This window comes from Somniosus microcephalus, chromosome 22 (genome assembly GCF_052327205.1).
Source record: "Somniosus microcephalus isolate GS21.2 chromosome 22, FLI_Smic_1.0, whole genome shotgun sequence".
Classification (NCBI taxonomy): Eukaryota; Metazoa; Chordata; class Chondrichthyes; order Squaliformes; family Somniosidae; genus Somniosus; species Somniosus microcephalus.
The window spans coordinates 33,622,539-33,646,690 of NC_141008.1; the positions used below are offsets into that span (position 1 = coordinate 33,622,539).

General features: G+C 46.3%; 1 protein-coding gene across 1 annotated transcript in view; it reads right to left on the minus strand.

Annotated features, from left to right (window-relative positions):
• Window positions 1-24,152, minus strand: part of LOC147102159 (eosinophil peroxidase-like) — a 113,298-nt gene that overhangs the window by 59,681 nt on the left and 29,465 nt on the right. Inside the window, exon 2 of the mRNA XM_085965096.1 lies at window positions 6,205-6,298. Within this exon, the coding sequence (XP_085821222.1) occupies window positions 6,205-6,298 (94 nt within the window). The remainder of the gene's footprint in view (window positions 1-6,204; window positions 6,299-24,152) is intronic.

Sequence of the window (24,152 nt, forward strand, 5' to 3'; positions counted from 1 at the left end):
AATTCCTTGATGGGTTAGAGAGGCCGATAGCTTTTGCGTCACGCTCGTTAACTTCTGCCGAGCGTACCTACGCCCAGATTGACAGAGAGGCCCTCAGCCTAGTGTGGGGGGTGAAGAAGTTCAATCACTACCTGCACGGTCAAAAATTTACTCTACTAACCGATCATCAACCTCTTGTCTCCATTTTCAACCCTCAGAAGGGCGTACCGATAATGACAGCACAACGGCTGCAGAGGTGGTCCCTTTTCCTAGGGGCACACCAATATGACATCGAGAACAAAGGAACTAAACAGCATGGGAATGCTGATGGATTGTCACGCCTACCGTTGCCGACGGTGGAAGAAGAAGACCTTGCAGTGGATCCAATGGAGTTATTCCACTCGACCATAGTCGAATGTCTCCCTGTGACGAATGCAAACATAGAAAAAGAAACACGGAATGACCCGACACTATCACGGGTCTATGATTTAACGGTGAAGGGATGGCCAGCACATGGCGAACCACTGCTGCCAGCATTCTCGCCGAGAAGAGAACAGCTGTCAGTGTGCAGAGGAGCCTTGATGTGTGGATCCAGAGTAGTAATTCCACCTAAGTTGACGGATAGAGTGCTCAATGAGCTTCATGAGGGTCATCTGGGTGGGGTAAAAATGAAGAACTTAGCCAGAGCGTTTGTGTGGTGGCCGGGAATCGATAGAGAAATCGAAGAGATGACCAAGAGCTGTGCAGGATGCCAGAAGGTCCAAAACGCCCCACCACAAGCTCCTCTGCATCCATGGGAGTGGCCCTCATTTCCATGGCAAAGGGTGCACATTGATTTTGCTGGTCCCTTCATGGACTCGATGTTTTTAATTGCGGTGGATGCACATTCAAAGTGGCCAGAGGCAATAAAAATGTCCTCAACCACCACGGAAAAAACGATCACAGTTTTACGAACCATATTCGCCAGGAATGGGCTGCCTGAACAGATTTGCTCTGACAATGGACCACAGTTTGTGTCTGAAGAGTTCCGGAGGTTCTTAAAGAACAATGGTGTTAAGCATTACACATCTGCCCCATATCATCCAGCCACTAATGGATTGGCCAAGAGGTTTGTCCAAACATTCAAGAAAGCTATCAAGGCAATGTGTAATGAAGATATACCCCTACAGCACAAGGTGGACAACTTCTTGTTTGCCTACCAGAATGCGACACATGTGGTTACCAACCAAACTCCAGCCATGATGTTCTTCAATCGAAGACTACGATGCCGCTTGGATTTGGTTAAGCCAAACGTCCGAAGAGATGTGGAGAAAAGGCAGTTTCAGAATATGAATGAAAGGCCGACCAGGAGTTTTAAGATAGGTCAACCAGTTTTGGCCCGGGACTACCGCACTGAGAAATGGCAGCCAGGAACGATTTGTTCACGGCAAGGACCTCTCATGTATACCGTGGATGTTGGAGAGAGCATTGTAAGACGCCATGCTGACCAGATTCTGGAGTCACTGGAAAACGTCAACTCCACACCACGATCTGATACACCTGGCAATGAAATCGACGTACCAATTGCAGCTACCGCAGAACCGGTGATATTGGAAGCAGATGAACCAAACAACGACATTGATCCCGACTCAACATTGCCAGAAGAACCTGATACCCCAAAGAGGCGTTATCCAGACAGAATCAGGAAGCCTCCTCAAAGACTGAACTTATAATTGCTTAAACTTAACCAATGTATCTAGCAACCGTAATTGTGATTGTAATTAGTTATCATTTAGTTGTTAAATGAATGTTATGTACTGTTTATCTAAAAGGGGAGGAATTGTTGTGTATGTACCTTTAAGAGAATAACTGGTCTCAGACTGCAGTACCGGCAGTGACCACCCCTGTATAAAAGGCGCTAGTGAGCCTCTATTGTTTTCAGTTTCACTATTGACTCCCATCAGTAAAGACTTGTTTTGTTCAACTCCTGCTGTCCGTGTCTCAATCATTCACGGACATAATAGAATGTTGGTCTTTATTTCAAGGGGGTTGGAGTACAAAAGCAGGGAAGTCCTGCTACAACAGTACAGGGTATTGGTGAGACCACACCTTGAGTACTGCGTACAGTTTTGGTCTCCTTATTTAAGGAAGGATATACTTGCATTGGAGGCAGTTCAGAGACGATTCACTCGGTTGATTCCAGAGATGAGGGGGTTGACTTATGAGGAAAGGTTGAGCAGGCTGGGCCTATACTCATTGGAATTTAGAAGAATGAGAGGTGATCTTATTGAAACATATAACAGACTGAGGGGGCTCGACAAGGTAGATGCAGAGAGGATGTTTCCCCTCGTGGGGGAATCTAGAACTTGGGGGCATAGTTTCAGAATAAAGGGCCGCCCTTTTAGAACTAGGATGAGGAGGAATTTCTTCTCTCAGAGGGTTGTAAATCTGTGGAATTCTCTGCCCCAGAGAGCTGTGGAGGCTGGGTCATTAAATACATTTAAGGTCATAGAATCATAGAATCATAGAGTTATACAGCACAGAAAGAGGCCCTTCGGCCCATCGTGTCTGCGCCGGCCATCAAGCCCTGTCTATTCTAATCCCATTTTCCAGCACTTGGTCCATAGCCTTGTATGCTATGGCATTTCAAGTGCTCATCCAAATGCTTCTTGAATGTTGTGAGGGTTCCTGCCTCTACCACCCTTACAGGCAGTGAGTTCCAGATTCCAACCACCCTCTGGGTGAAAAAGTTTTTCCTCAAATCCCCTCTAAACCTCCTGCCCCTTACCTTGAAACTATGCCCCCTGGTTATTGACCCCTCCACTAAGGGGAAAAGTTCCTTTCTATCTACCCTATCTATGCCCCTCATAATTTTGTACACCTCAATCAGGTCCCCCCTCAGCCTTCTCTGCTCTAAGGAAAACAACCCCAGCCTGTCCAGTCTCTCTTCATAGCTGAAGCGCTCCAGCCCAGGTAACATCCTGGTGAATCTCCTCTGCACCCTCTCCAATGCAATCACATCCTTCCTATAGTGTGGCGACCAGAACTGCACACAGTATTCCAGCTGTGGCCTAACTAGCATTTTGTACAGCTCCATCATAACCTCCCTGCTCTTATATTCTATGCCTCGGCTAATGAAAGCAAGTATCCCATATGCCTTTTTAACCACCTTATCTACCTGTCCTGCTTCCTTCAGGGATCTATGTACATGCACACCAAGGTCCCTCTGATCCTCTGTCTTTCCTAGGGTTCTGCCATTCATTGTGTATTCCCTTGCCTTGTTAGTCCTCCCAAAATGTATCACCTCACACTTTTCAAGGTTAAATTCCATTTGCCACTGTTCTGCCCATCTGACCAACCCGTCTATATTGTCCTGTAGCCTGAGGCTTCCCTCCTCGCTATTTACCACTCCACCAATTTTCATATCATCTGCGAACTTACTGATCATACCTCCTACATTCATATCTAAATCAATAATGTACACTACAAACAGCAAAGGGCCCAGCACCGATCCCTGCAGTACACCACTGGACACAGGCTTCTAGTCACAAAAACAACCTTCGACCATCACCCTCTGCCTCCTGCCACTAAGCCAATTTTGGATCCAGTGTGCCAAATTGCCCTGGATCCCATGGGCTCTTACCTTCTTGACCAATCTCCCATGCGGGACTTTGTCAAAAGCCTTACTGAAGTCCATGTAGACTACATCAACTGCACTACCCTCATCCACACACCTATTCACCCCCTCAAAAAATTCAATCAAATTGGTTAGACGTGGTCTCCTCCTGACAAAGCCATGCTGACTATCTTTGATTAATCCTTGCCTCTCCAAGTGGAGACTAATTCTGCCCCTCAGAATTTTTTCCAATAATTTCCCTACCACTGATGTTAGGCTCACTGGCCTGTAATTCCCTGGTTTATCCCGAATACCCTTCTTGAATAATGGTACTATGTTAGCTGTCCTCCAGTCCTCTGGCACCTCCCCTGTGGCCAGAGAGGTTCTGAAAATTTGTGTCAGAGCCACTGCAATCTCTTCCCTTGCCTCACACAGCAGCCTGGGATACATCTCGTCTGGGCCTGGGGATTTATCCACTTTTAAGCCTGCTAAAACCGCTCATACCTCCTCCCTCTCAATATTAATTTGTTCAAGTATATCACAATCCCCCTGCCTGATTTCTATGCCTACATCGTTCTTCTCCATAGTGAACACAGATGGAGATAGACAGATTTTTGCAAGACAAGGCAATGAAGTGTTATGGGGAGCGGGCGGGGAAGTGGCTTTGAGCCCAAGATCAGCCATGATCTTATTGAATGGCGGAGCAGGCTCGAGGGGCCAAGTGGCCTATTCCTGCTCCTATTTCTTATGTTCTTATGTTCTTAAAGTTAACATGCAAATACAGCAAACAATTAGGAAGGCAAATGGTATGTTAGCCTTTATTACAAGGGGGTTGGAGTATAAGAGTAAAGAATTTTTGCTGCAATAATATAGAGCTTTGGAGAATTGTGCAGTTTTGGTTTTGTTATCTAAGGAAGGATATACTTGCCTTAGAAGCAGTGTAACAAAGGTTCACTAGATTGATTCCTGGGATGAGAGGGCTGTCCTCTGAGGAGAGATTGAGTAGAATGGGTCTATATTCTCTGGAGTTTTAAATAATGAGAGGTGATCTCATTTAAAGATATAAAATTCTTAGGGGGCTTGACAGGGTAGATGCTGAGAGGCTGTTTCCCCTGGCTGGAGAGTCTAGAACTGAGGGTCATAGACTCAGGATAAGGGGTTGGCCATTTAGGACTGAGATGTGGAGACATTTCTGCACTGAGGGTTATGAATCTTTGGAATTCTCTACCCCAGAGGGAGTGGATGCTCAGTTGGAGTATATTTAAGACTGAGGTCAATAGATTTTTGGGCACTAAGTGAATCAAGGGATTTGGGGATAGGGCGGGAAAGTAGAGTTGATGTAAAAGATCAGCCATGATCTTGTTGAATGGTGGAGCAGGCTTGAGGGGTTGTATGGCCTACTCCTGCTCCTACTGACGAACAACTCCACAGCACGAGGCACACATAAGGAAATATGTGCCTGGGATTTCCACAGGGGGTTCTCCATTTACACTATAAACAGCAAACAGAGTCTATTTAAAAAGAGTCTCTACCAACCACAGCAAACAGAACTCATGACGGAAACTACAGCAAAGTCTCCCGATAAAAGCTGGGTTATTTCTCCAGCAAAATGCATTGAGTGGAGGATAGTTACATAATACAAATTATGTTTATAAAATCAATCCTAGTCACTCACAGCAGTGCAGCCTCCAGGCATGATTGACAGGGGAATTACCCAATCATCTCCATTCTGGCCAGGACTAGTTGTATCACTAAATGCAGCCACAAATAGTTAAAGAGCACAGATATCACAGGGAGCAGTCAGAGTGGATTTAGCAATAACTGGGTACATTTTGCAAGACTCCACTCATGCTACGGAGGCTCACCTGATGTGAACACGGATTGAGAATCTGGCGAGGCGGTCAGTGTGTCCAATTTATGGTGTTCCATTGCTGGAAAGTCAGGAATGGTGCAAATCAGGCATGCTGACCTCCTGGCATGATGCATCACCTTTTAACACAGCAAAATCACCCAAACCACTCTCCTTTATCGTCCCAGTTTTCTCCACTCCACTCCCCTGTCATGCTGGGGCATAATTCCGTGGCCATTATCTGGAGCTCAGAAAATTGAGCTTTCTTATGTGTGAGTCTAGACAGTGATCGTGAGCAGACTATTCTACATTGGGGGGCATCTCTTCGGATCCTGGACTGACCAAGAATCCTCACATTCCCACTATCTGACAGGAATCACTGAGGAGTAATCAGAAGTGGGAATACTGGCTGATTTATATCTCTCTAAATCTGGGCCACTGGGGCCTATTGTATTTCCCCCACTGCAATATCAGTGATCCATCCTGGGACCCTCCTGGTCTGGATGGTTTAGAACCACACAATGCAGGGAAAGACTCTAAGGAGCTTATGCTCTGCAAATCTCCCCAACTCTGCGACAGCGCTCTTTTAATTTTGTTACCATATCAATACAAAGTGAAGGACCTTAACAGTGCACCTCACCGGGTCTTCTAATGAACTAACACAAAGCACAAGCTGTTCTCCTCATTCTGAATGTGATAGTCCTTATTTTACAGTAATTCAAGGAGCTGAGCCCTTCACGAAACTTCCAGTCTGACAATGTTAGAGAAATAAAGAACCTACCCATCTCTGGTCTCTTTATACGCTTTGTTCACCAGTTCAATGGCTTCACGAACAGCTGCCTGTACGAACGGACTGCCCAGGGGTTTCTCATCATCTACAACAGAAACACAACTTTGAGCCACACATCCTGAGAAAGGCCAAGTGGCTTCAAACGGGCATTTACTTTACATTGAGAAAGATGGTATAAATGGGGTCAAGAGACACAGAGATGGATTTCTGGAGATAGAATGGATTGAAGGATGGAGTGAGAAGGTGATTACATGGAACTGATCTGTCAAAGAGGGACTAATTGCCTTTTATTGTTCTGAAATTTTTTTACCTTCTTCCTTATGTACAGGATTGGAAAATGAGACAATGCAACTGGGAGGCAAGTGTCATCACTCAAAAGAATGGAAGAGGACACTTTAGGCATCATAAGCAGGCAGAGGAGAAACTGTGGGAGAGAGTTAATTAAGGTTGACACAAAGTTTATAAAGGTTGAGCTAAATCCATCACTGGTGGTCTAAGCTTCATGCACTTTCTCAAAGTATTGCAATGCCCTTACACTCAACTATTTCTTAATGGAAAAATGTCATAATTTGCACAACTAAACAAGCTCTTTGGTGTTTCGCATCATAGCGGGTGCCTGGCAGCAAGAGGCCAGCCACTTTAATGACATCCAGTAGTATCCAGATGCACCAGCCTCTGCCACTTGTTTACCAACTTCATCATGGCATCTTACCTGCGTAAGCATCAGCCTGGAGACACCCACATGGGAAGTAGTTAGAGAGTAAGAAGGGGTGATCCTGCGCAAAGCACTGAATGCTAGTTAGAATGGGAACCTGGGAATGGAAGACTGCTGTTCCTCCATGGAGGGTGAATAAATAACTGCCCATACTGAGGAGCCAGATATCAGTGGCAACACAAAGGCTGTCAATTGTTCCTTGCAAATGTAGGAATGCTGCTAGTTTGTAGGAAGAGATAGATCTCCCTCTTTGTTTATCTGGTTGCATTGGAAGATCTGACTTGTGCAGCCCTCCTTACCTTCTTGATGCAATGGTGAGCAGCAGTCTGGCTAATAAGGCAAATTACCAGATGCTGCCTGGAAGGATCTAGTTGCAAAGTAATTCAACTGGTGACTTTGACTGGCGCAGGCAGTACTATTCTCCCAATGAAATGAGATGCAGGTCTTCAGAAAGCAGGTGACATGTACCCCCATCAGTCACCAGGGAAAGCATATGATTCTGAGGTACTTATAGGGAAGAGATGCCTCCTGTGCTGTCTCAGTGGAAGACGATACAATCTGGGTACTTCCATGTTCTCATCATTTTCCTCTTCACATTACAAGAACAGAAGGATTCCCATTGGGAAATCCATGTGCCCACCAGGAGAAGGGCATTGTCTGCACCAGTCAACGACACAACTGTCTTGAATTTATTTGCAATTTCTTCCCCTCCCCACTGTAAATTACAGCTCCTCCCCCTCCCCACTGTAAATTACAGCTCCTCCCCCCTCCCCACTGTAAATTACAGCTCCTCCCCCTCCCCACTGTAAATTACAGCTCCTCCCCCTCCCCACTGTAAATTACAGCTCCTCCCCCCACTGTAAATTACAGCTCCTCCCCCCCACTGTAAATTACAACTCCTCCCCCTCCCCACTGTAAATTACAACTCCTCCCCCTCCCCACTGTAAATTACAGCTCCTCCCCTCCCCACTGTAAATTACAGCTCCTCCCCCCCACTGTAAATTACAGCTCCTCCCCCCACTGTAAATTACAGCTCCTCCCCCCCACTGTAAATTACAGCTCCTCCCCCCCACTGTAAATTACAGCTCCTCCCCCACTGTAAATTACAGCTCCTCCCCCCACTGTAAATTACAGCTCCTCCCCCCCACTGTAAATTACAGCTCCTCCCCCCCACTGTAAATTACAGCTCCTCCTCCCCACTGTAAATTACAGCTCCTCCCCCTCCCCACTGTAAATTACAGCTCCTCCCCCTCCCCACTGTAAATTACAGCTCCTCCCCCTCCCCACTGTAAATTACAGCTCCTCCCCCTCCCTGTTAGAGTTACAGTGCACCTGCTCCCTCTCCCCAGAGACCAGCTGTCAATTGATGCCAATTAAAGAATAAGACCTTGGGAGAAATTCGGTATTGCCCCGTTTGGGGCGCCATTTTCGGCCAAGGGGTAAAGTTTAGTGCTTGGCGCTAATTATCGCCTCCGACTGCAAACTTGGCCTCTATCGCCCCTGGAGGTGATTTGAGCACTAAGTCAGGCGCTACATGTTGTGTATGTACCTTTAAGAGAATAACTGGTCTCAGACTGCAGTACCGGCAGTGACCACCCCTGTATAAAAGGCGCTAGTGAGCCTCTGTTGTTTCAGTTTCACTATTGACTTCCACCAGTAAAGACTTATTTTGTTCCACTCCTGCTGTCCGTGTCTCAATCATTCACGGACGTAATACTGGCGACGAGCAAATACGAACCTACCTACAGTCTGCACCACCTCCTGGGATCCATTCCTACAGCGAAGTGAGCAGAGGTCGAGGCCAGAAAGAAAAGAAAGTAAGAGGCAGTAGAAACGGGTGTCGACCGTGGGCATCTGCCGTGTGTTGCAGAGTTGAAGATTGCTGGAGAAGCTGTCGGATGCGGGGCCTGGTTCCTGTCGACGGTGCTTCAGCTAATCGGGCTGGTGGCAGGTAGTGCACTGATCCTTCCTGGGCTGCGGCGGTCGCGAACTCGAGCGGGTGGTTTGCAACGGGGCCGAGCAGCGTTGTCGGGAAGAAGAGAGAGAGAGGGTGGAGCACACATGGCGCGGCCGGTGCTACGAAGCCGGGCTGCGTATAGACCCGCGAAGAGGGAGGCAAGAGCCCACAGGGTTGTTCCATGACGGGAAAATTAAAAAAATATATATATTAAACGCGCAAGAAACCGTGGAAAGCAGCGCTAACAACAGCGGGGAAGAAGGCAAAGCGCGGGAGGCGCCATCTTAATCAGCGGGGAAGAAGGCAAAGCGCGGGAGGCACCATTTTGTTAAATCGGGGAAGAAGGCAAAGCACGGGAGGCGCCATTTCAGATTTGCAAGATGCCGAAGACTGGCTGTATCACTGCTTTTGATAATACAATAGAGGACTGGACCACGTGTGTGGAAAGAGTCGAGGTATATTTCGAGGCAAACGAAATAGCGGAGGAGAAAAAGGCATCGATATTGCTAAACTTAATGGGTGCTAGAACGTACGGCCTATTGCGGGACCTGATTACTCCAGCCAAACCGAAGGCAAAGAGTTTTAACGAAATTGTTGCTGTCCTACAGGAACACCTAAACCCTGCACTGCTGTTGATAGCAGAAAGATTTAAATTTCACAGGAGAACTCAGCACAAAGATGAGAGCAATGCTGAGTATCTTACGGAACTACGCAAGCTATCAAAGCACTGCCAGTTCGGAGCAGGACTGGCAGATACCCTACGGGACAAATTTGTCTATGGACTCCTGAGTGAAGGAACACAGAAGAAGTTACTCTCAGAGAAAGAGCTGATGCTAGATAAGGTTTTCAGCGTGGCAGTACCGTATGAAGCAGCAGCCAGGGGAGCTGCAGAAATTCAACAAAAACCACAGGAATACGGCACCCACGAAATGACACGGGGATTTGCAAAATGTTATCACTGCGGCAGAACTAACCATGACCAGAAGGACTGCTGGTCCAAAGACAAAATATGCAGGCAATGCGGGAAGATGGGACACATTGCACGAGTTTGCAGGTCTGGGAAGAAGACCAGCGACAACAAAAAGGCTACTAAGGAACCGTACAAGAAAGTACAAAAGATGACGGACAGTAGTTCCGAAGACCAGATGAGCGATAGTGAATCCGGGAACAGGAGACTAAGCTGTCTCAAACTTCACAATGTAATCGCAAAAGAGGATCACCGAACCATTTGGGTCACCCTCACGATAGCAGGGTCCCAAGTTAAAATGGAATTGGATACAGGATCAGCGCTAACCGTCATGAATCGACGAGAGTACGAGCGGCTATTTTCACACATACCCTTGAGAGAGACATCCATCGTCTTGACGACGTATACGGGGCAAAAAGTATACCCCAGAGGAAAAATAAGGGTGCCTGTCGAATACAACGGCAAGAAAATACGGAAATTGTATCTCTACATACTGCCAAATGGTGGACCACCGTTATTGGGATGGGAATGGATCAGGAAGATAAACTTAGATTGGCACTCCATTCATGCAATGACGGTGGAAGGTAAAAAAGATGAAGACGTCACTCCTGGACGATTGTTAACAATCTTAGCTAATGCTAAAAAGGTATTTCAACAAGAACTGGGCACGCTTAAAGGCGTAACCGCCTCGATAAAAATAGAAGAGAATGCAGTTCCCAAGTTTTTCAAAGCAAGACCGGTACCATATGCAATTCGCCCAGCCGTCGAGGCAGAGCTGGAGAATCTGGAGAAGGCGGGCGTGTTGTCTAAGGTCGACTGGAGCGAGTGGGCGACACCCATCGTTCCTGTCATGAAGGAAACGTTAAGCAATAAGTCCGGGGAGCCAAGGAAGATTCGCATCTGTGGGGATTTCAAGGTGACGGTGAACCCAGTCCTTCACACAGTACAATATCCTCTTCCAAGGATAGAAGACATCTTCGCCTCACTATCTGGAGGGAAGCGTTTTACAAAAATTGACCTAGCACAAGCATATTTGCAGATGGAGGTTGAAGAGTCCTCTAGGAAGTATCTCACGATAAACACTCACAAAGGTCGTTACCAGTATCATCGATTGGTATTCGGAGTAGCATCGGCTCTGGTGATATGGCAAAGAGCGATGGAACAAGTCCTGCAAGGGATTCCGGGGACTCAGTGTTACTTGGACGACATCCTTGTGACAGGTGAAGATGACAGTGAACACCTTAACAACCTAGAACAGGTGCTCACTAGACTACGGGAACATGGGCTACGAACCAATCGCCCCAAGTGCGAGTTTTTTAAGAAACAGATATCGTATTGTGGCCACGTGATTGATGAAGAGGGGTTACATAAGTCCCCTGACAAAATTGAAGCGGTTGTTAAGGCCCCAGCACCTGAAAATGTGTCGCAACTGAGGTCATTCCTCGCATTGGTGAATTACTATCATAAGTTTTTGCCGAATTTGTCGACAATTCTGCACCCACTGAACGCCCTGCTACGAACGGGGTTAGCATGGAAATGGAGCGATGATTGTAAGCGTGCTTTTCAGAAGAGTAAGGACTTAATCACTTCAAGGGAAGTATTGGCTCACTACAACCCAGCACTGCCGATCAGACTGGCGTGTGATGCGTCTCCCTACGGCATTGGGGCGGTACTGTCACATAAATTCCTTGATGGTTTAGAGAGGCCGATAGCTTTTGCGTCACGCTCGTTAACGTCTGCCGAGCGTAACTACACCCAGATTGACAGAGAGGCCCTCAGCCTAGTGTGGGGGGTGAAGAAGTTCAATCACTACCTGCACGGTCAAAAATTTACTCTACTAACCGATCATCAACCTCTTGTCTCCATTTTGAACCCTCAGAAGGGCGTACCGATAATGACAGCACAACGGCTGCAGAGATGGTCCCTTTTCCTAGGGGCACACCAACATGACATCGAGTACAAAGGAACTAAACAGCATGGAAATGCTGATGGATTGTCACGTCTACCGTTGCCGACGGTGGAAGAAGAAGACCTTGCAGTGGATCCAATGGAGTTATTCCACTCGACCATAGTCGAATGTCTCCCTGTGACGAATGCAAACATAGAAAAGGAAACATGGAATGACCTGACACTATCACGGGTCTATGATTTAACGGTGAATGGATGGCCAGCACATGGCGAACCACTGCTGCCAGCATTCTCGCCGAGAAGAGAACAGCTGTCAGTGTGCAGAGGAACCTTGATGTGTGGATCCAGAGTAGTAATTCCACCTAAGTTGACGGATAGAGTGCTCAATGAGCTTCATGAGGGTCATCTGGGTGGGGTAAAAATGAAGAACTTAGCCAGAGCGTTTGTGTGGTGGCTGGGAATCGATAGAGAAATCGAAGAGATGACCAAGAGCTGTGCAGGATGCCAGAAGGTCCAAAACGCCCCACCACAAGCTCCTCTGCATCCATGGGAGTGGCCCTCATCTCCATGGCAAAGGGTGCACATTGATTTTGCTGGTCCCTTCATGGACTCGATGTTTTTAATTGCGGTGGATGCACATTCAAAGTGGCCAGAGGTAATAAAAATGTCCTCAACCACCACGGAAAAAACTATCACAGTTTTACGAACCATATTCGCCAGGAATGGGTTGCCTGAACAGATTTGCTCTGACAATGGACCACAGTTTGTGTCTGAAGAGTTCCGGAGGTTCTTAAAGAACAATGGTGTTAAGCATTACACATCTGCCCCATATCATCCAGCCACTAATGGATTGGCCGAGAGGTTTGTCCAAACATTCAAGAAGGCTATCCAGGCAATGTGTAATGAAGATATACCCCTACAACACAAGGTGGACAACCAAACTCCAGCCATGATATTCTTCAATCGAAGACTACGATGCCGCTTGGATTTGGTTAAGCCAAACGTCCGAAGAGATGTGGAGAACAGGCAGTTTCAGATTATGAATGAAAGGCCGACCAGAACTTTTAAGATAGGTCAACCAGTTTTGGCCCGGGACTACCGCACTGAGAAATGGCAGCCAGGAACGATTTGTACACGACAAGGACCTCTCATGTATACCATGGATGTTGGGGAGAGCATGGTAAGATGCCATGCTGACCAGATTCTAGAGTCACTGGAAAACGTCAACTCCACACCACGATCTGATACACCTGGTAATGAAATCGACGTTCCAATTGCAGCTACCGCAGAACCGGTAATATTGGAAGCAGATGAACCAAACTACGACACTGATCCCGACTCAACATTGCCAGAAGAACCTGGTACCCCAATGAGGCGTTATCCAGACAGAATCAGGAAGCCTCCTCAAAGACTGAACTTATAATTGCTTAAACTTAACCAATGTATCTAGCAACAGTAATTGTGATTGTAATTAGTTATCATTTAGTTGTTAAATGAATGTTATGTACTGTTTATCTAAAAGGGGAGGAATTGTTGTGTATGTACCTTTAAGAGAATAACTGGCCTCAGACTGCAGTACCGGCAGTGACCACCCCTGTATAAAAGGCGCTAGTGAGCCTCTGTTGTTTCAGTTTCACTATTGACTTCCACTAGTAAAGACTTATTTTGTTCCACTCCTGCTGTCCGTGTCTCAATCATTCACGGACGTAATACTACACACCTGTCTTAAGGTGCTAACGTCGAGGAGCGAGGCGCTACCTCTGAGCATTGGCGAAGCTCAGGTGATGTCAGTCAGCAATGGAACACAGACACACTCGCACCAGCCAGTTCATAAAGGGGAGGGGCTATCTTGCTGGCCAGCCACACCCTGCGCACTGCAGCCTTGAATCTCGGCCTGGAGAGACTTCAAAAGCAATTGTGTTGGAAGCATTAATGGATAGGCCCACGGAAAGAGCTCGGCGCTTAGGAACCTCAAAAGTGGTGCTGAGGGCCAAAACTCCTTAAGACAGTGTTAAAGCCAAAAATTTTGCCGACAAAAAAATGTGGGAAGTGCCGCCTTTAAATAGCGCTCCCCAGCCCCTTCCCGGCTGCAAAACGTTCCCCTCTATCTGTTGTTGCTAGCGAAAGGCGGAAAGGCAGGGGGCGCGACTCAATATCCGGTCCGGGGCGCAACCGGGGCATTGCCCGCTCGACTGACGTCACGATCAGCAGGTGCAGGAGATCGTGTTTAATGCCGCCACAAAATGTCTGGTCAATTTCGCGAGCGGCCCAAACATTGCCGTGCCCGGGCACTAGTTGCTTTGCTATCAAAGGAGGCGCTAATCAACTGAATTTTTCCCCCCAAGTGCATTAAATCAATCAATTGATCTGCCCTGCTCTGCTGCAGCTCAATTAGTTTAAGAAGTTGAAGAATAGCTCATTTCCTGGTATTCCCACTCCTGTCTGTGATGCTGGAGGATGCCCTATCCCAGTCACGCTGCATTGCACTGATTCATGGGAGAGTTTACGTTTGGACTTATGCTAATGAGTTTGTGTGGATTCTTTAGTGTAACTTCAACTCAGGAAAACTGGCCCAATGCCCAGCCATCCTGGGCGCATTTTGTCGATAGCCCCCCTAGCAGAAACTCTACGTTCAGATGCTCTGCATGTAGCTTATGATTTATTTCAGTGTAGATTGTAAATGAACTGATTTTTAACTGCAGGTGTTAATGGCCTAGAAATTCAGTATAGCCACGTTTGGGGCGCTACAGCCAGGCGTTCGCTAAATTTAGCGCCTGGCGCAACTTAGCGCCACCTTCGCCGATATTCAGCTGAATCGCCCCAAGAGGTTGCTGCTGCGCTAAAGCAGGCGATGCACGACTATCATAAGGCGCTAAGCCGGCGAGCCGGGGCGCTACCACCGAGGGCGGGCGCAGCGCAGGTGCGGCGAGTTGCTGATTGAAGGCAGACACGCTGGCACCGGTCAGCTCTTAAAGGGGGAAGGTGGATTTATTTGGCTGCCACGCCCTGCACACTGCAGCCCTGAATCAAGGCCTGAACATAGCTGCTTCAACAGTTCAACGCCCACAACTATGGAGAAGGCTAGGGAGCGAGCGCAGCACTTCAGCGAGGGTGCCCTGAAGGTACTGGTTGGCGCAGTGGAGCGCAGGCGACTTGTCCTCTTCCCTGATAGTGGCAGGAGGCCGCTGCCCAGCGAGTATCGAAAAGCCTGGAGGGAGGTGGCAAACAGGGTGACCTCCAACAGCATGGTTGCCAGGACTCCTGTGCAATGCAGAAAAAAGTTCAACGACCTCAATCGGTTTGTCAGGGTGAGTACCCTTTCCAGTATCCTCCTCATCCCTGCATGTGCACCTCACTTTATGGCCAAAGGGACCTGAAAGCCCTAATGCCCAGCCCTCATCCAGCAGCTATGGGACTGTCATGAAAATCACTTGCATATTCAGCACTTTACACACTATCATGGCTATTCCACCATGGGAGGCAGTGCAGGCAAGATCAGGGCTTCACACTGTACTTAGAGGCCGTCCTTTCTCTTGCAGGGCAAGCTGGCCCATAACCGCAGGCAGCAGTGACAGATCGGGGGAGGCCGTCCTGACCTCAAACAGCTCAGCGACCTGGAGCAGCGTGTGGAGTGCATTATGGCAGGCCGGCTGATTGGCCCCGTCACCACTGGAGATGCCGACTCTGTTCTGGGCACCAATGGTAAGGTCATCACCTTTCTGACCTCTCTCTTTCCACTTGCGCCTCAAACCAGCATCCTTTGCCACTATCGAACCAATGCAGTGCATAGCAGCACTCATGCCTCCCTCGCTGCTGCCCTGTCCTCACTCTAAAGCAACTCTTGTGCTTCCCTGCTTTCAGATGGTGAATCGCCAGGTGAGGAGGCAGGCCCTCAAGCTGGCACTGTGTCTGAGTCTGAAATCGAGGAGGAGGAAGAGGAAGCCGGCCCATCAGTGAGACCCTCAGCCGAGGCAGCCCATGGCCATGATGGGGACACGTCTTCCCTGGAGGGGAGCAGGGGGAATGGTCTGAGGAGAGTGAAGCTCCGGGGCCCAGCGGGCTGCAGCAACGCGGGAGGGGTGGGGAAGCTCGGTGGCCTTCTCCCCGGAGGGAGAGTCTGGCCTCGAGTTCTGCTACGGTGAGCGCAGAGGAGGTGCGGCTCCTTGCTGAAATGGGCGCCCAGGCTGAGCGCAGGCACACTGAGCTCATGGCTGCAGTGGCAAGGATGCCTGACTCCATAGAGTCACTGGCAAGGAGTGTACAGGAATTCGGGGCAGCACAGGCCAGGAGTCTGCAGGACTTCGCGGCAGCAGAGGCCAGGAGTCAGCAGGACTTTGCTGCAACACAGGCGGCTTCCAGCCAAGTGCTCAGTCGTGCCGTGCATTCACTGGCTGCTGTGATGCAGACACAGACCAGGTCCACACGGGCACTAACTGCTGCCACCCTCACTGGATTGGCCAGGCATCGACGGGGCCCTCACCGCGCCGCAGCAGCCCAGCAGTCTGTGCTTCAGCAGATTGCTGCGCATGCTGCAGTGCTGGCCAGTGCGAGTGCCAGTGTATCAGCCGACAAGGGAGTGCCTGTGCTCTGTCAGGTTGGCAGCATTCCTGCAACCAACAGTGTCACTCCTCCACTGCAGCTGCCACCACCCGTAGGACAGACTGCTGCCGCCCAAGCAGAGTTGGAGCAGTCTGCAGCCGGCCCCTCCAGGCCCAGAGCTGGTCCAGGCCGACCCCCAAGGGCATCTGCTGTCTCACCATCTGACCCTCAGCAGCCTTGCCCCAGCCTTGCTGCAGCCACTGGGGTCCCATTGAGGAGGAGCTGCAGGGCGGGAAGGGGCCACTCGCGGAAGCGAGGTGGATCACCCTCGCAGGGGAAAAAGTAGGTGTGACCAAATGTTTTTTTTATAGATGAGGCCGAGAAGGTTTTTTTATATATGAAGGCCGAGACAGTTGTGTTTTTTGATATATGAAGGCTGACACTGTTGTGCTTGTTGATATATGAAGGCCGACACTGTTGTGTTTTTTGATATATGAAGGCCCAGACTGTTGTGTTTGTTTTTTATAAAGGCCGAGGATCATGGTCATTTTTGTTCAACTGCTTTTTTCATTTTCTGAAGGTTGTGAGAGCCAGTTATGTCTCTGACTGTTTTTTGGGGGGTTTCTCTGAATTAGTTTGTCATGCGGGAAGGCCACAGAGTTTGCACAGTAAAAAAATTTCTTTAATCTCATTGTCCATGTTTGCTATTGGAAGTATTTGTTGCCTTGACCGGCTGAGGGCTTGCGGAGCGGCTACATTCATCTTCTTTCATTGGCACAAGCCATTCCCTGAGATGGGGCCTAGAACCGAGTTGCAATAAGCCGCCGACGGACGGCCCTTGCACTTTGTGCCTCCCTCCCGTGTTGGTGCTCCTCCTCCTCCTCCTCCTCCTCCTCCTCCTTTGGTGGTCCTCCAATGTCTGCTGGCAGTGGCTGAGTCCTGCGGTAGCCAGGTTGTGCAGCATGCAGCACACTACAACGAAATGGGAGACTCGCTCAGGCGAGTACTGTAGGGCTCCCCCGGAACGATCCAGACAGCGGAACCGTTGCTTGAGCACGCCGACTTTGTGTGCTCAGTGATGTTCCTGGTTGCTTGATGGCTGTCATTGTATCGCTCTTCAGCAGGGGTGCTGGGCGCACAGAGCGGGGTCATCAGCCAGGTGCACAAAGGATAGCCTTTGTCCACGAGAAGCCATCCTCGTGGGTGAGCCTGGGCTTCGAAAATGTCTGCCACAGAAGTCTGGCGCAGGATGAAGGCATCGTGGCTGCTGCCTGGAAAGCGGGCATTGACAGCTAGTATGAGCTGCCTGTGGTCACATACCAACTGCACGTTGAGCAAATGGTAGCCCTTCCAGTTGCGGTAATCCTCGGCATTCTGTAGAGGTGCCCGCAAAGCCACATGCATGCAGTCAATGGCGCCCTGCACCATGGGGAAGCCCGCTAATACTGCAAATCCCATTGCATGCTCTTGCTGCTTGTCCAGGGTCATGGGGAAGGAGATGAATGTCTCCTTCTGAAAAGGGCATTGGTCACCTGGCGGATGCAGCAATGTACCGCGAACTGGGAGATGTTGGCAATGTCCCCAGTAGCGGATTGGAAGGAGCCAGTGGCATAGAAGTTGAGAGCCACCGTCACCTTCACTGCCACCGACAGAGACGTCCTGCTCCTCAGCTGTGGCTGCAGATCTCTGCGAAGCAGGTGGCAGATCTCAGTGACCACCTCCCTTCTGAATCGCAGCCTCCGAACATGTTCAGATATGAGAACTGCTGGCGGTATACCCTGGGTGGGTAAGGCCTCCTGTGCCGATGCCTGTTGGCCATTCTCCATCTGGCCATGACTGGCACTCTCTCACGGCATCTCTGAGCCCTTTGAATGCAATGCAGTAAGCCAACATTTCCACCCATTGCAGCCCCCATTATATGTGTCGAATCAAGGCTATGGCACTGAAAGCTAAATCCAAGTGCAAAGCTCTGGCCTGAAGTCAGAAGTACCTGTGCGAGCATTGAGTCAAACCAGAAAGCTCTCTCCCTTTGTCTCTCTCCAAATATCCATCTCTCACAAAGGAGTGGAACAAAATGGCTGCCACTTATACTGCAGGAGGAGTCCCCTTTAATTAGCGCCCCCCGCGCCCCGCAGCGACTGGGAACCGTTCCCCTCTACCAGTCGCTGGGGGCACCAGACGCACAGAATGGCGGCGCCACTGAAGTTTCAGTTCGGGGCGCACCAAGGGCGTCGCACCATGAAATGACATCACGATTGTCGGGCTCAGTGTCTCCTGCTCGGTGAAATAACGCAAGACAGATCTGAGGAGTGAGGTTCAGTCTCTTACCTGCCTGAACGCCACCAGTCTGAAGCAGGAAAAGTCCAGTGAGGAGAATGCCCAGGGACCACACAGGTGCCATACTGAAAATACACATTTAGCACATGTGTCAGGGAATGCACAGAGAGGTCAAAGATATATTAAAGTTAGAAGACTTAAACAGCTGAACATCACAGGTGTACACAGCTACAAGGAACGATTCACACATACCGATACAGACAGGCATATACTAAGTCATACAATGCCACACACTGACATTCACATGGAGAGAGACATGAGCAGACAAGCAGAAACGCACGCGTGTATAAGCAGAGACACATGCACAGTTTCATTTTTATCTATTATTCGCAAGAAATAGAAAAATGAAAGTGCTGATTATACAAACTAATCGCATCGTAAAGATACTGGAAACAGAGAGCTTCCGAAATACAGTTGTGGGGCACTCATCAGATTTAAAGAACATGGACAAGATAGAAAACACAGCCAATTACTGGAGAAAAATCAGTGTGATTTATAGGCAAACTGCTAATAATAACAGTGTGATTTATATACAAACTGTACTAACAGAGACAGTGTGATTTATAGACAAACTGTGCTAATAGAGACAGTATATGATTTATATACAAACTGTGCTAATAGAGACAGTGTGATTTATATCAAACTGTGCTAATAGAGACAGTGTGATTTTTATTAAACTGTACTAATAATGACAGTGTGATTTATATACAAACTGTACTAATAGAGACAGTGTGACTTATACACAAACCGTACTAATAGAGACAGTGTGATTTATATACAAACTGTACTAATAGAGACAGTGTGATTTACATACAAACTGTACTAATAGAGACAGTGTGACATATATACAAACCGTACTAATAGAGACAGTGTGATTTATATACAAACTCTGCTGAGAGAGACAGTGTGATTTACATACAAACTGTGCTAATAATGACAGTGTGATTTATATACAAACTGTACTAATAGAGACAGTGTGATTTATATACAAACTGTGCTAATAGTTTCAGTGTGATTTATATAAAAACTGTACTAATAGAGACAGTGTGATTTTTATACAAACTTTACTAATAGAGACAGTGTGATTTACATACAAACTGTACTAATAGAGACAGTGCGATTTATAGACAAACTGTACTAATAGAGACAGTGTGATTTATATACAAACTGTGCAAACAGAGACATTGTGATTTATATACAAACTGTACTAATAGAGACAGTGTGATTTATATACAAACTGTGCTAACAGAGACATTGTGATTTATATACAAACTGTACTAATATAGACAGTGAGATTTATATACAAACTGTACTAATAGAGACAGTGTGATTTATAGACAAACTGTACTAATAGAGACATTGTGATTTATACACAAACTGTACGAATAGAGACAGTGTGATATATATATACAAACTGTACTAATAGAGACAGTGTGATTTACATACAAACTGTACTAATAGCGACATTGTGATTTATATACAAACTGTACTAATAGAGACAGTGTGATTTATATACAAACTGTACTAATATAGTCAGTGTGATTTATATACAAACTGTGCTAATAGAGACAGTGTGATTTATATACAAACTGTGCTAATAGAGACAGTGTGATTTATATACAAACTGTGCTAATAGAGACAGTGTGATTTATATACAAACTGTACTAATAGAGTCAGTGTGATTTATATACAAACTGTACTAATAGAGACAGTGTGATTCATATACAAACTGTACTAATAGAGACAGTGTGATTTATATACAAACTGTGCTAATAGAGTTAGTGTGATTTATAGACAAACTGTACTAATATAGTCAGTGTGATTTATATACAAACTGTGCTAATAGAGACAGTGTGATTTATATACAAACTGTGCTAATAGAGACAGTGTGATTCATATACAAACTGTGCTAATAGAGACAGTGTGATTTATATACAAACTGTACTGATATAGTCAGTGTGATTTATATACAAACTGTGCTAATAGTCAGTGTGATTTATAGAGAAACTGTACTAATAGAGACAGTGTGATTTATAGACATAGGCCTAGAAATTCATTAAGGCGCTGCCAGCTTTGCGGCCAGTTCCCGCCTAAAGAGGGCTTCTGCACCAAAAATGAGTTTGCGCTGATATTCAGGGCAGTGGTATTGGCGGCGGTAGCCGTTAGCGCTGCGCCGGCACCGATGACGTCATCGGTGTGCGCAGTGCCCCGGTTCCGCCCCGAAACCGGCCCAATCCCCATATTTAGTAGCGGCCGCCTCCTCCGAAGTGGCTGCAAACAGCGACCAGAAAACGGGGCCGTGCTGTTGCATTAGTGGGGCGCTTTAAAGGGGAAGGTGCGGCCGGCCGCTTTTTCGGCGGCCGCCTGCCCGCACCTCCTTCCCCGGCCTCCTCCCCCCCCCCCCGCGGCATTGCCGGCTGCTTTCCGCGAACCCGGCACTTCTGTGGTGCCGGGCTCATTTGCCGGCACACTCCAGCGGCGATCTCCCCGTTGCAGGCAGCTCCCCCTTAAGAGAAGGAGGAGACCTGCAGTACCACAGCCTGCCGCTCCGCAGCAGCTGGCGCAGCGGCGCCAAGAGCGCTGAAATTCAGTGTCAGCGCCCCAAGCGGAGGCGGGCACACCCTGGTATAGCGCCCAGTTCCGAATTGGGTCGCTAACACTGAATATCTGACGATCGCTAATGGCTCCCCGCCCAGCGCTAACTTTTGGGCGCGAGCGAGCTGGCTGCCCCAAAGTGAATTTCTAGGCCATACTGTGCTAATAGAGACAGTGTGATTTATATACAAACTGTACTAATAGAGACAGTGTGATTTAGATACAAACTGTGCTCATAGAGACAGTGTGATTTATATACAATCTGTGCTAATAGAGACAGTGTGATTAATATACAAACTGTGCTAATAGAGACAGTGTGATTTATATACAAACTGTACTAATAGAGACAGTGTGATTTATATACAAACTGTACTAATAGAGGCAGTGTGATTTATAGACTGATGCGTTATCAATTCTAATAAAAGGCTGAGCAGAGTTCAGAACGACAGGCTTTTATTAACTACTGAATTGCACTTCAGACAGATCAGGACTATGCCTCTAGTGGACGACCGAATGCCAGGAGCTGCCATGCGGCCGCTCTTATACTCGGTAGCCCAGGGGCGGAGTCAGCTGAGGCATAGTCAGGCACAACAGTGAAACAAGAGTGACCGACAACAACAACAACAACAACAGTGAACACAGTGAACTACAGTGGTTTACCACATAGACAAACTGTACTAATAGAGACAGTGTGATTTAGATACAAACTCTGCTAACAGAGACAGTGTGATTTATTTACAAACTGTACTAATAGAGATAGTGTGATTTATGTACAAACTGTACTAATAGAGACAGTGTGATTTATATACAAACTGTGCTAATAGAGACAGTGTGATATATATACAAACTGTGCTAATAGAGACAGTGTGATTTATATACAAACCTTGCTAACAGAGACAGTTTGATTTATATACAAACTGTACTAATAGAGACAGTGTGATTTATAAAAAACTGTGCTAATAGAGACAGTGTGATTTATATACAAACTGTACCAATAGAGATAGTGTGATTTATATACAAACTGTACTAATAGAGATCATGCGATTTATAGACAAACTGTACTAATAGAGACAGTGTGATATATATACAAACTGTGCGAATAGAGACAGTGTGATTTATATACACACTGTACTAATAGAGGCACTGTGATTTATATACAAACTGTACTAAGAGAGACAGTGTGATTTATATACAAACTGTGCTAATAGAGACAGTGTGATTTATATACAAACTGTGCCAAAAGAGACAGTGTGATTTATATACAAACTGTGCTAATAGAGACAGTGTGATTTATATACAAACTGTACTAATAGAGACAGTGTGATTTAAATACAAACTGTGCTAATCACAGAATCACAGAATCCTCACAGTGCAGATAGAGGCCATTTATATACAAACTGTAGTAATAGAGCCAGTGTGATTTATATACAAACTGTACTGATAGAGACAGTGTGATTTATATACAAACTGTGCTAATAGAGACAGTGTGATTTATATACAAACTGTACTAATAGAGACAGTGTGATTTATATACAAACTGTACTAATAGAGACAGTGTGATTTATATACAAACTGTACTAATAGAGACAGTGTGATTTATATACAAACTGTACTAATAGAGACAGTGTGATTTATATACAAACTTTGCTAATAGAGACAGTGTGATTTATATATAACCTGTACTAATAGAGACAGTGTGATTAATATACAAACTGTGCTAATAGAGACAATGTGATTTATATATAAACTGTACTAATAGAGACAGTGTGATTTATATACAAACTGTGCTAATAGAGACAGTGTGATTTATAGACAAACTGTGCTAATAGAGCCAGTGTGATTTATATACAAACTGTGCTAACAGAGACAGTGTGATTTATATCAAACTGTACGAATAATGACAATATCATTTATATACAAACTGTACTAATAGAGACAGTGTGATGTATATACAAACTGTGCTAATAATGACAGTGTGATTTATATACAAACTGTGCGAATAGAGACAGTGTGATTTATATACAAACTGTGCTAATAGAGACAGTGTGATTTATATACAAACTGTACTAATAGAGACAGTGTGATTTATATACAAACTGTGCTAATAGAGACAGTGTGATTTATATACAAACTGTGCCAAAAGAGACAGTGTGATTTATATACAAACTGTGCTAATAGAGACAGTGTGATTTATATACAAACTGTACTAATAGAGACAGTGTGATTTAAATACAAACTGTGCTAATCACAGAATCACAGAATCCTCACAGTGCAGATAGAGGCCATTTATATACAAACTGTAGTAATAGAGCCAGTGTGATTTATATACAAACTGTACTAATAGAGACAGTGTGATTTATATACAAACTGTACTAATAGAGACAGTGTGATTTATATACAAACTGTACTAATAGAGACAGTGTGATTTATATACAAACTGTACTAATAGAGACAGTGTGATTTATATACAAACTTTGCTAATAGAGACAGTGTGATTTATATATAACCTGTACTAATAGAGACAGTGTGATTAATATACAAACTGTGCTAATAGAGACAATGTGATTTATATATAAACTGTACTAATAGAGACAGTGTGATTTATATACAAACTGTGCTAATAGAGACAGTGTGATTTATAGACAAACTGTGCTAATAGAGCCAGTGTGATTTATATACAAACTGTGCTAACAGAGACAGTGTGATTTATATCAAACTGTACGAATAATGACAATATCATTTATATACAAACTGTACTAATAGAGACAGTGTGATGTATATACAAACTGTGCTAATAATGACAGTGTGATTTATATACAAACTGTGCGAATAGAGACAGTGTGATTTATATACAAACTGTGCTAATAGAGACAGTGTGATTTATATACAAACTGTACTAATAGAGACAGTGTGATTTATAT